General features: G+C 35.3%; 1 protein-coding gene across 3 annotated transcripts in view; it reads right to left on the bottom strand.

The window, feature by feature from the left end:
* The window catches only part of Ddx60 (DExD/H-box helicase 60), a 100,742-nt gene that overhangs the window by 36,765 nt on the left and 50,637 nt on the right, over nt 1–13,340 (bottom strand). For all 3 annotated transcript variants that reach the window (XM_071610541.1, XM_071610540.1, XM_027927010.3), the window contains exons 20-25: nt 12,085–12,200; nt 11,173–11,303; nt 10,968–11,077; nt 5,749–5,853; nt 5,082–5,210; nt 3,931–4,055 (exon numbers count right to left, since the gene is read on the bottom strand). In XM_071610541.1, the coding sequence (XP_071466642.1) occupies nt 3,931–4,055; nt 5,082–5,210; nt 5,749–5,853; nt 10,968–11,077; nt 11,173–11,303; nt 12,085–12,200 (716 nt within the window). The remainder of the gene's footprint in view (nt 1–3,930; nt 4,056–5,081; nt 5,211–5,748; nt 5,854–10,967; nt 11,078–11,172; nt 11,304–12,084; nt 12,201–13,340) is intronic.

Raw genomic sequence — 13,340 nt, 5'->3', positions numbered from 1 at the left:
CTTGAAAATAATATCATAAGTAAAATTCAAATCCTATTTCCATCTACTGCTGCTATCCTAACACATACCTGTTCGGTTTTTAAAGCCCGTGTTTCTGAATTTTATCAAGAATTACACACAAGATGTTGTGGATCCACTAAAGTTTTTTAGTTAACTCCTTTGTTCCCTTCATTCCCCATCACTCAGGGGAATTATTCCCTTAAGAGTCGTCAGACATTCCGGAGGAGAACATTTACATACATAAGAGAGACAGATATTCCATCCTTCACAACCCTGCCTGAAATTAAGGGGGAGAAAATGTTTTTTGGCTATCAAAAGGTTTGTTTTGGGCCGGTTGGAAAGAATCATAGGTTCTCACCCTTGACTTTTGTAACATGATGACTTCTTTCCAGAGATCAGATAAAACCAGGTGTTGTGCCTCTACCATCCAGAAATGCCTCCAAGGTCTAGGGTTTATACTTTTGGAAATGTAAATTTGATCTTTAGCCATTTTTTCAATTAATTGATCAGATACAAGAGAACCAAATGGTTACTAATTGAAAAAATGGCTAAAGATCAAATTCTCATAAGTGAAAAGTAAAATATTAAGTAAAAGTATGTATTCCTGTGTTTACATCACATGCATTTCCCAGCATCTAGAATCTACAGCTTTCTATAGGAATCCTGAAATAAAATTCATGAAAGTTTTTATTTTGCTACTTAAACTTGTTAGAAAATGCTGTAGCCAGAAGTAATCACTAGGCATTATCATTATTCCAGCCAGAGCTTATTATAGCAAATAATAGTCTGGGTCATATAATAAAGTTTTAAAGTCTAAGTTGTGAGGCACAGGGCTTTTCTAGCAAAGTCTTTGTAGAGTTAACATTAAAAGGAAATGTGGTGGACTGGGGTTGTGGCTCAGTGGTGCAGCGTTTGCCTTGCCCATGTGGGGAACTGGTTTCAATCCTCAGCACTACATAAAAATAAATAAATCAAAATAATAGTATTATGTCCATCTACAACTAAAAAAAAATAAAATTAAAAAAAAGAAATGTTGTTAGCTAGTGAAAATTAAATAAACTGGCACACTGGTGAGGTAAGGACTAAGAAAATGACAATCTATGCCATATGGCAAGACATTTAAAACTTCAGACAATAAAATAATAATATGAAATGTTTATATTATACTTACTATTGTCATATACCATTTTAAGTGGCTGAAATTATTTTAAGTGGCTTAAATGTATTAGTTCAGGCACTATTACTGTCTCTATTATGCAAATGCAAAGGGAGATACAAAGAGATTGAGTGACATGCCCAGGAGTACCCCACTTGACAGTGGAAGAGTCTAGTCTCCAAACCCATGTTCTTAACTATCATGTTATGATGCTTCTCTTTTTGCAATAATGTAAGTTACTGGGAACTAAGCATATGTTTTTTTTTTCAAATACTAGATTATTTAGACATCATTTTGTCTTTTTTTTATTTTTTTAATATATTTTTATTTTTTTTAATTTTTATTGTTGGTTGTTCAAAACATTACATAGTTCTTGATATATCATATTTCACACTTTGATTCAAGTGGGTTATGAACTCCCATTTTTACCCCGTATACAGATTGCAGAATCACATCAGTTACACATCCACTGATTTACATATTGCCATACTAGTGTCTGTTGTATTCTGCTGCCTTTCCTGTCCTCTACTATCCCCCCTCCCCTCCCCTCCCCTCCCCTCTTCTCTCTCTACCCCCTCTACTGTAATTCATTTCTCCCCCTTGTATTTTTTTCCCTTTATCTATATAGAATGAATACAACCTAAAGATTGGACCTTAGCCAATAATATTCAGTAGTAGTGTAATAATTGCTTTCATTCTAACCCCAACCCTGTGCATTATGTTTTTTTATCATCTCATCTTGCAAACGAGAAATCTAAGGCTTAAAATCATCATGTATTAACACAGCTAATGAGAAATCTGAGGCTTAAAATCATCATGTATTAACACAGCTAATGAGAAATCTGAGGCTTAAAATCCTCCAGAAGTAACACATCTAATAGGGGGCAGAGGTGGCATTCAAGCTTGGGCTTTGAAGTATATGCCCTTAAGCACACACCGATGTTGCCCAAATAATGGGTTCCACACATTTTTTTTTCAGAGATCAGACTATAGAAAGTTCACAACTACACTACTCTTTGAAAAGCTCTTAGAGGTAGAACTTGAGCCCAGACAATTCTCAGGTCTCTGAGAAATTAGGACTACTTATGACTAAATCACACTGCATAAGACCAAGAATTTTCACAATTTAATTTGTAGAGAACCCAAGATTTCATAGAACGTTACCAAGATTTAACTCCTTGAGCAGAATTAAGCCTTTGATGTTTTTGTGAAATATTCTCTTTTTTTTGAGTACTTTATGTACATCCAGATGTTCAAAGCATGTCACCCCAAACTGTACTATTCTAGCATATTAACTAATTTGAGTTAAAGGCACTTAAAAAGTAGCAGGTGGAAGAACGTGTTCATAAAAGTAGGAGACCAAATGCCCATATGAAAGACATTCTCCTCATACCAGAAAAAAAAAAAAAAAAAAACCTTCTTATCATCATGGATGAGAAGTTGAAGCCAATGAAAATCTCATATAAAATTGGTTGAACTAATCCTTATCCTGCTAGTCAATCTTCCACCCAATTAATCACCCAGACCCAATCCTTTTTGGTCAGGTCACATTTTCACAACTTCTTACTCTTTGTCCATTTCAGCATCAAGTGTGCTGCTCTGTGTCTTTGGATCTTTGTTTCCTTATGAAAGATCCCATGCCACACAAAATTTAAATTAATTTATAGGATTTTCTCCCATTGAACTTTTTTATGTCCATTTCATTCACAAACCTAGCAAGAAAAAAACCTAAGGGGACAGAGGTAAAATGTTGCCTCCCCTGCATTATAAATTTATGAAAACAAACACTTATTTTTTTCTATTTTGTAGAAAGACATTTATAAATATTCCAGAGACACAGAATGATTTTTGTGTCTCACTGACATCCGTGGTGATGCTTGAAAATGAGAGAAGTAAGCTGTATGAATTCTTCATGGTGAAGAAATTGATTTTCCTTGTCCCAATAGTGAAGATAAAAGTAGTGATTTTTATTGTAACCCTTAAAATTTCCAAATACAGCCTTACATTCACCTATCATCACTATTGTGAATGTACACTACCAATAATGATTCATTACTATTTATATGTGAACAAATTACACTAAACGTCAGTACCGGAACAAGATTACGTGTCTTTGTTTATATAAAGATTTCATGGCCTAAGTGTAGTTAGAAAGTATCTAGAGTGAATCAAGTATTCTATGCTGATCCCAAACTGTATTATCAAGGTTTATCCAGAATACAGAATATGATCCACTACATAAATTATATATTGATGCTGGACTAATTGAACTCCTATGTTTAAGTTATGTTATACGATCACATATAAAATTTAGCAAGATATCAATGCCTCTAGGTGATAGTGTTCATTATTATGAATTAAAAATACTAAAACACCCTACCAATAAATAATCTAGAATATTGTAAGATATTTTATGTGAGACAGTAGTGTGCATGTACATTCAATTTGTTTTACAAAAGATCTAGGTATGTATTGAAAGTTAACAAGATCTAAAAATAACAACAACAATAATAATAAAGTAATGAAAAGCTTATAGAAAAAAGAAAAAATATCAAAGCAAATAAAGAAGACCATTTGTAACAGCACAACTAAAATATTTTATAAGAATTGAACTAGAAAGGTGTATTTTTAAATGACATGCATTTGAATAAAAAATGGGCACCAAAAATAATAATAAATACTATATTACAGCATTGAAGTTTGTATAACTCTCCTTTAAAGGAAAGAGTCTAATATAAATTTAAATAAAGAACAAATTAAATTAAATAACTTACAAAAAGAACAATGCAGGCAACTTCCCCATTGTCTTTAGCTTCTCAACAAGAAGTGGAAATAGTTCTAGCATATTTCCTGAATAAGAGCTTGAGTGCGGACTCAGTTTTCTCAGTACCTCTTTGGCCTGTGGAAGGAATAAAACACACTTGTGTTTAGTTCTGCATAGTAAAGAATAAAGTCACTATTTCTGGCAAAAATATTTCCATCGTCATCTTATCCTTTTCCATGGTTCCTTAAAATAGTCGTAAGAGGCTGTTATGAAACTACGCCAAGAACCTCCAAAGAAATATGCAGTCATTAGACTAGAAAACAAAGATTTGTTAGAAACACAAACACACACACACACACACACACACAATGTGTAACTTCTAAGGCAGCTCAATCTGTCAGAAAGAGGAGGATGGCTCAGTGATTAATGCTTGTTCCACTATGGCAGAAGGTTATGGGAAGCCAGTTCCTCCCCCCGCCATATTGGAAAATCACTCTCTAACACATTTTTAAAACTCTTTTGTAGTGAAACAACCAAAAGAAAGTGTGAGTTAATTGTATTCTGCTTCTTCCTGGAAGAAAATCAAATTAGAGTGAGAAAAAAATATCACATGAGCAATTTCCATATACGTCACTCCTAAAACAATCAGAAACCTCCATTTGTGAAAACATTTGACAAATATAAAAACCATCAACTTGTTTAAAATAAATATGTATAAAATAATGATTCCGGGTTGAGTTCTTAACACAGCATTTATTTCTCTAATTTGAAATAAAAATAAAAAATAAAAGAATTACAAGATTAAAAAGGAAAGAAGAATAAAATCTCTCAGCTCGTGTGAGTCAGGTGTCTGCTGTGGAGGCATCAACACCACAAGCACTGAGCATACTGACTCTTCTTCCTCTTCCTGTCCATAAAAACACCCAAGAGGAATCAACAGCCTCTGGGTCATGTTTTAGGGGTCACTGAGAATCAGGCTAACACCAAATTCCTTTCTCTCTTTTTATTCCATCTCTGAATCACTAGATTTCCTGTTCAACATAAAATTCTAAAATGAATATTGAAAATTTTAAAAAAACCACAAACAGTATTAACCGAATACTATAACTCAAGAAAATGATAAAGACTATTGAGTGCTTTCCAAAAACGTGTGAAAATTACCTTTTCTTCATTGCCATTTTTAACCCAACTTGTTAATTCTGCCTTTAAGCTCTCTTCGTATTTTCTAGCGTCCAACTTTTTAATGACTAATTTATTCTTAAAATGAATGAAATTCTCTGGACACAGTTTCTGGAAAACAAATACCACAACATTACATAAAATTATGCCAGAAAATCTAAAGTTTTTTTCAACTTCTGTCTCATTGACAGCAAACCCAAGCTTTTAGGGGTAAGAGAGGCGAAGTTCTTTTTATCTCCCTGTAGCTTCTAAAACATAAAACAAAGAGAATGCAAAAGCTCTTCAAAGGAAACGGTTCGTAACAACAAAATCAAAGAAGGAAACAGCAATTGGGACACAAGGAGGCAAGTGTTGTGAAAGACAACAGCAGACCAGAAATCCAAGGTATAGGAGGGGACCAAACACTGTCATATCCCAGAAGCTGAAAGAAGAAACATTTGCAAGATTTAAAATAAAACACCAATTAAAAACTATTAAAACATAAAGTGTTAGGAAGAGGAATGTATGAGAAGGAGCCATTTTATTTTGGAAAGGGTCCACTAATAATTTTAAAAGGTCAAATACAAGTGACAAAGGGTGAGAGCTTATCATTCTAAACCGCAGTATTACCATCCTCTTTAATGACATTAATTCAATGAATACTATTTACCTGGGCATCTGGCCAGTTGTTCCAGGTTTCAAGCATGGTGTCATAAAGTTGTACGCTTTCTCTAGGTGAAAAGGTTAGATCAGAAGGAAATCCACATCTTTCAATCTATGTTTAAAATAAAATTGAACATTTTAATATTCTTTTTCTATTTTATCTTCTGACTTACTCTTTGCTACAAGACATTGAGAGACACTAAACTAAAATGTTCAATTGTTGAGTGATAGGTATTAAATGCTAATAAAATACTTTCCATCAGTGACCCTGAATTACTAAAATAGAAAAAAAAAGAGTTTACCAGAAAGCTTTTATTTATTTCCTAAAACTTTGCAATTAGGCTGATTTTTTTTTTTTTTTTTTTTTTTTTTTTTTGTAGAATGCTTTTATAGTTCAGATCAGAGTGATGGGAAGCCAAAAGATTTGTGGACTCTGTTTAAACAAGACTACACAAACTCTACCCTGCAATTGAAATTAATTTAACTAAGAATATGAATATTCTTTTTTAAGCGTACTGAGCAAGGCTAAGAAGGGGAAATCTTTGCCTAAGTTCTAAGACAGAAACTAGGTCAGCTTCAAGATAAAAGCTCTCAGACCACCTTCAAGACACTCCAAAACATTTCTTCCATAGACCACTGACGGGTGTGCTTTAAGTCTACTTGGATGTGCCCACCATTCTGTTTTTCCACAAATATTTTAAGTGAAAATAAAAAAAAAATCTGTCCTCAAAAAATTTTATTGTGATATGCTCTACTGATTTCAATGTTACTATTATAAATAAATTTCATGTGAAATCTTGATCCTTGAAATGTTAATAGGTATTTGCTATAAACTGAACATTTGTGTCCTTTCCAAATTCATATGTTGAAACCTAAGCCCTAATGGAGGCAAGCCCTAATGGAGGCTTTTGGAGGTAATATCTTTGGGGGGTAATTCAGTTACGAGGGTGTAACTCTCACAAATAGAATTAATTTTGTTATATAAGAAACCCTAGAGGGCTCCTCGCCCATTATGCCATGTGAAGATATAGCAAGAAGGCAGCCATATAAGAATCAGACAGTGGGCCCTTGCCACACACCAAATCTGCCAGCACCTTGATCTTGGTCTTACCAACTGGTATAATGTGAAAAATAGATATTTGTTTTCTAAGCCATCTAATCTCTGGTATTTTTGTTATAGGAGCCTACTGGATGACCCATGATAATATCCCTCAAACCTCTGCCAAAAAAAGAAAAAATAAAAAAAGAAGGAGGAGAGGAATTTTATGTGTCCTATTCAATAGGATTCCTTAGATTTCTCATTGGGAAAAATGTTAAACCTCAAAAAAGCAATTAGACTATGAAGATTTCTCCAAAAAAAAATCAACAATAATTCACTTGTTTTAGTAAAAACCTGTTTTAAAATCCAGTTTTGGAAGTTCTGGGCAAAGGGAGCCACTACAAATACAACATAACTGAAAAAAAAATGGAGATGATATTTGGTAGAACGGAAAATTCAGAAGAGTTTAATCAGATGGTCTGATTCTAATTCAACCTCTAAATGCTAGTTGCTTACCTTTAATGTAAGAATTAAAATACTTATACTTCCACCACTTACAGACCGGTAAGAGCAAACAAATAAATAAAATCTGCTCACATGTTCTTTAAACTTCTAAAATCAGAGGATGAAAAAATTGCACGGAATAACCAATTAGCATCACTCAATCTGAGCATTTAAAGCAGACTCAATGGTAAAGACTACATTATACCAAAATTCTAAATGAACATAGTATTTTGGAATGTTGCCATTTTGTTCTTTTATCAACTATTACTTGAAAGTGGTTACTTATACTGCCTAACTAATTAAGACGTAAATCCTATTCTTTTATAGAGGCCTGACTTTTCTCATTTCTAAAATGGATAATTCTGCTGAGAGCCACAGCCGAGTCGGAATGGCCCCTGGCATTTTGCCAACAGTATTGGTTGAGAGGCGAGCCATTAAGATGATGCTGGATTGATTCAATTGTATATTACACCTTTACTGTCCACCTCTGCTGCTACTTTGGAGTTCTCGCGGGGATTCCTAGAGAGTTCGCATTGGTTGGGAAAGTGCTGGAGGAGGAATTTCTGGTTGGTGGTTCCTGGAGTGGTGGTGTTTGGGAGAGTTCCCCGGGGAGCATGTGTGGAGTGTGTTGGTGGAGTTCAGAAATAAAGTTTGTTCCTGCTTCAGTGGCTCGTGATTTGTGCCCAGCCAGACTGCGGCATAATTCTGCCTATGCTATTGGTTTGTTGTGAGAATTATTTAGATATTATATGGAACAGGCCTATCAGAATGCCTGGCACATGACTTTAGCTGTTAATATGATCCATTAATTATCAACTTATAATTATTAATTTTAAAAATCCATTTAGCAATTCTGTGGCTAAAAGCTGGGAATTCAGCTTAGTTGTTTTCCACTACATAATAACTAGTGAACTGGGAAACTTGAGGCAGTTTCAGTAGACAATGAAGAGAAATAAATGGTCACACACTTGTACCATCTTTTACTTAGAAGCCCAGTGGTGTTCTACCATAATACTATTTTTGTATCCACATTGCCCAAAATGTCACAGGTACTGGTAAGCATTGATCCACACTGAGCAGGGAGAGATAGCAGTTCTTTCAAGGGCTTCCTGGGCTGCTGGCTCTCCGAAAGTCAGCAGCTGTCCCTGTGTGGCATGACAATTGGTGGCAAAAGCCAGACAAGGCTGTGCTTAGCCAGAAGCAAGTCATATATGGGCTAAGGGTGATCCCTTGCCGCAGCTGGATTAAGGCCAGCTCACTTGTCCTGTCCCATCCCTTCCCTTCTGAAATCACTTTTCTGATATAGCTAAAGAGGAAAGAACCAAGATGGATGGTTCTTCTCTCTATGCTGTCAGAATTTATTATGTTTTCTTCTTACTTCTCAGTTCTTTCATATTAATTTGAAGTATATAACACAAGGTTAGAAACTATTTACCCTTTGGGAGTCCATTAATTTTTTCATCATTGCTACTTTAGGAAATGTCCTACATAAACCCATGTTAGGCACACAGTTGTCAAAACATACCTAATAATACCAAAGCCTTTGTATCTATTCACCCTGCCTTCCTCCTACAAAAGTCTAGGAGTCTTAAGAAGACTCGTACAACAGCATGCCTTTTGCAAAAGTCATATGGGGTGAGAGCACACTGCAGCAGTTCCCTCGCTTTCCAGTTACTCCATTAATAGCTGCTGAGAATAGAGGAAAGGCACTTGGACCAGAATGACCATTTCAGCATGTACTCTGAACCTCAACACTCATTGCTGCTTAAGATAACCCGCCGTGAGTGCTGGGGCTGTAACTCAGTGGTAAAGCACTGGCTCACCTATGTGAGGCACTGGGTTCGATCCTCAGCACCACATAAAAATAAATGAAGACACTGTATGTTCACCTACAACTAAAAACATATTTTTTTAAAAAAGAGATAACCTGGCCTTGTACAATTTTATACAAAATAAGTATTTTTAGAGTACTATACTGTTTTAAAATATCAGGTAATGATGAAAATGTTAGAGAATCTCTGTTCATCAGAAAGACTGCGAGGGAAGAAGGAAGGGAGAAAGAGAGGAGGAGGATAGAAGGGTAGAAAGAAGGAAGGGAAGGATGGAAGGAAGGAGGGAGAGAGGGAGGGAATTATTGTATTATTAAGTCTAGGATTTTTGTCTATGTTCTAGGTTTGGGGTGTGAATTAAGTCACAGGAGTGTTATTTTTATTTTAGCCAGAACATTGTCAAAAATAAAAAGAAGCTCCCCTCATAAAATCCTATTCGAAATTTACCATCATTCCCATGAATTTAGTTACTTTTGGAAGCCATGGTAACATAGCGTGAAGGTTATAAAGTGAATCTCATTCATTCAGGATTTTGTTCAATATATCCTCCAAAGAAGCGTGGTGAAATCCATCTGTCTGAGATTGCATCTTGGCCCCACTTAGCAATTCAATGTCTAGTAAGTTGGTTGAGTTCTCTGTGCCTGACCTTCCTCATTTGTCAAATGAAAATAGTAACAGGACATCTATCATACAATCATGATGGCTAAAAGAGGTGAAATATGTAAAACTCAATTTTCGCCTGTTCATTAGTTATTGTGTACTAGAAAACAACTCAACTGAACTCCTAGCTTTTAGCCATAGAATTGCTTAATGGATCTTTAAAATTAACAATTATAAGCTCATAATTAATTGATCATATTAACAGCTGAAGCACAGTCATGTGCCAGGCATTTTGATAGGCCTGTTACATATAACATCTAATTTAACTCTCACAACAAATCAATGGCATAGGCAGAATTATCCATTTTAGAAATGAGAACATGAAGCAAATGCTCAATTTTGGTTGGCTATCCTTATTTAAAACACACTGAGTAAGTACTTTTAACACACATAGCAGTTTGTTAGGAACCACAGGAACATAAAATGTGTCTTTATCCCGCAAAGATAAGGAAGAAACGAATGTAAATCTACTTTAGCAGCAAGCTGGTTGGTGTCACATAAGAAACACCAACAAGAGGCTGTGGAGAGAAGATGACCTAGCTAAGGGAGTCACTGAAGGATTCTGAGAATATGTCATATTAGAAGAGCCATGAAAGAATGATATCTAGATCACTAGCATTTGGCATCTGGGGTGAAATATTCTAGTAACAATGTACAGCATGAGGGCTTCTGAGTAAGGTACACCTAATAGATGAGTGGAAAAGATACTGAGGTGACGTCATAGAAGACCTGGATTGTGAAGCTACAAACGATGCATTCAAGCCCTCTCCAAAGGAAAACAATTAATGTATTGGAAAGACCAGGATATGCATAAGGAGGCTTAATATGTAGGATATGTTTAACTTTTCATGTTGTGGAAGGCAGACACACTATTGACTAGTTATCACTCAGATAAGAAAATAGGAGTTTAAGTGGACCATTTATGAGAATGGGATGAGAAATATGCAAAAATAAAGTTTAAAAAATCATTCCTGACTCATACCCCAGCACCCTAGCTGAAATCCTTTTAAGGCTCCGCCTTATTGGTTTACTATCAAATCATACCGCAATGTTAGTGAGAACTGTCTTTGTCTCAATTCATAATGATCAGATTCTCACATGTACTGATTAAGTTTAAAATAGGCAGCTTTTCAATTATAATATATGCAAAGAAATTATATCACTCAAAGCAAATATGGCTGAAGTATTACTTACATGATCTGTTGTTAATGCAGCACATGGGTGAAAGTGATCAAAACAAATGTCATCATTTTTTACTGAACATAAGTACTTCTCTAAATCATTGTATCTCTCTCCATAGAGCACTAGAATTAAGAGCAAGAATTTTTGATAATGAAAACACAATGTCTGGAATAATTTAAAGTGAAAGACAAAATTTATGTGAATATATCAAACATACCAAGTCTAACTTTATATGACTGTTTGGCTTGCCAGTGGTCTTTGGGAACAGTGGCATTTTTCTTAGAAGCAATTCCTCTTGCCATTACATCATCTTCTTCTTTCCAGTAATTTTTTACTGATTGTAACCACCTAAAAATTAAATCTACATATTATTTTGGTAGAAAATGGGAACATTTTCCCAAATTAAAAAGTTTAAGTAAAGCAAATTTCCTGGGCCGTTAAGGAAATTGACTCAGGAGCCAGACTCTGTTAGATGGAATCCTAGTCTCACTACTTCTCTTTGTGACTCTCAATTGATCACTTAGTCATTCTGTGCCTCATTTTAAATACATGATTTACATTATTACCTGATAATGATAATAATGAAAATAATAGTAAATCATAGAGGTTGCTTGTTTTTAAAATAAATTAGCAGATGCAAAATACTTAAGAGTAGTACCCACAATAGGAGGTATGGAATACCTTATTATAATTGTTATTAGTTGGCAAAAAACCCCAGTGACAAAATGATCTTTTATTCCAACTAGTAAAGCAATCTTTCTAAACATTTCTACAAATTAGGAAAATAGAACTCAGGGCTAATGGCTGTTAGTATGCCTTTTTGTTTGTTTGTTTGTTTCCTGGTGAAGGACAAAATAGGAAGATATATCTATCATTTCTTCTTAAGATTTTTTGAGGTATGAAGGGGAATCCCCTACTCAATTGCCGATCTGGCTGGGGGAGTCCTTCATATTTCTTTGTACAGGGTGGCTAACACCTGTCAGGAGTGCTATACAGACATCATCTTCAAGATCCAGAGATAAACTATTAGTTGATAACAAAGTCATGAAACTTTTTAGATCCCATAAAGTATGAAATTCAAACATTCAAAATAGGTAAAAATTCTGTCCAGACAGAACCCAGTTCCTACTCAGTGAGATGTTCGGGGTTACTTATGGTAGCCGAAAGAGCCAAAAAAGGACATCGGATCATGACAAGGAGATGCTCCCAGATTTCTGCTCCAATTTCTCCACCAAGACAATGGACCTATTAAAGTAAAAAAAAAAAATCTCAATTGAAAAGTTCATTATAAAAAATAGCAAATGAAAATAAAACATGAAACCTTAAAATCATCATACATATTTTCCATTACCTTTAATCAATATGCCAAATTTAAAGAAGTATTGGAAAATCCACGTAATAGAAAATCTTGTCACCTAAACTTTCCTAAATCCCCATAACCACCCACCAATAATTCCTCTTTAATTTTCTTTCAAAACTATCTTTCCAACTATGCCTTTCTATGTGTACTGCCAAACAAGCTGCAGTTACATTTTAATTGCACAACCACCATATTCTCCTAACCACAGTCTTACCTTCCCTTCTTGCGCCCTACTTCACAGCCAAAATCATACATTTCAAGGACAAATTACATTAGGCCATGTCCCTTTAAATTTCTTCCATATTTTTTTCCATTGAATGTGGAACTAACTAAAATTTTTTTAATAGGATGCATGTTAGGGTTTAAATATGAGGTATCCCACAAAAGCTCATGTGTGACATAGTGCAAGAAGGGTTAGAGGTGAAATGATTGGATTATGAGAGCCTTAACCCAATCAGTGAATTAATTTCCTGATGAGCATTAACTGAATGGTTACTATAGGCAAGTAGGGTGTGGCTGGAGGAGGTGGGTCTCTGGGGGTATGCCTTTGGAGTATATATTTTGTCCTTGTAAAGCAGAGCGTGAGCACATGCATGTTTCTCTCTCTCTCTCTCTCTCTCTCTCTCTCTCTCTCTCTCTCTCTCTCTCTTTTTCTCTCTCTCTCTCCCCCTCCCTCCCTCTCTCTCCTTCCTGGTATTGTTTTGGGCTGTTTTTCTCCACCACACTTCTCCGCCATGATGTTCAGCCTTGAACCCAAAGAATGGAGCTAACCGTCTATGGACTGAGACCTCTGAAAACCTTTCCTCCTCTATATTGTTTTTGTCAGGTCTTTTGGTTACAGCAGTGAAAAAAGCTCAGTAAAACAATATATAAAGCCTGGCATTATTTGGCTACTGCTGCCTCTCTCTACCATGGGTACTATGACTTATTTTCTCTTCTTCAACCTACAGAGTTCAGCCCCACTTCTCTCCTTAAAAATGATTTTTCTGACCCCCATTGTTGAGCCATGCTCCTAACTCACCCTG

The sequence above is a fragment of the Marmota flaviventris genome, chromosome 3 (assembly GCF_047511675.1).
Source record: "Marmota flaviventris isolate mMarFla1 chromosome 3, mMarFla1.hap1, whole genome shotgun sequence".
Taxonomy (NCBI): Eukaryota; Metazoa; Chordata; class Mammalia; order Rodentia; family Sciuridae; genus Marmota; species Marmota flaviventris.
Note: the sequence above shows the minus strand (reverse complement) of the source record. Positions and strands in the feature narration are given on the sequence as shown.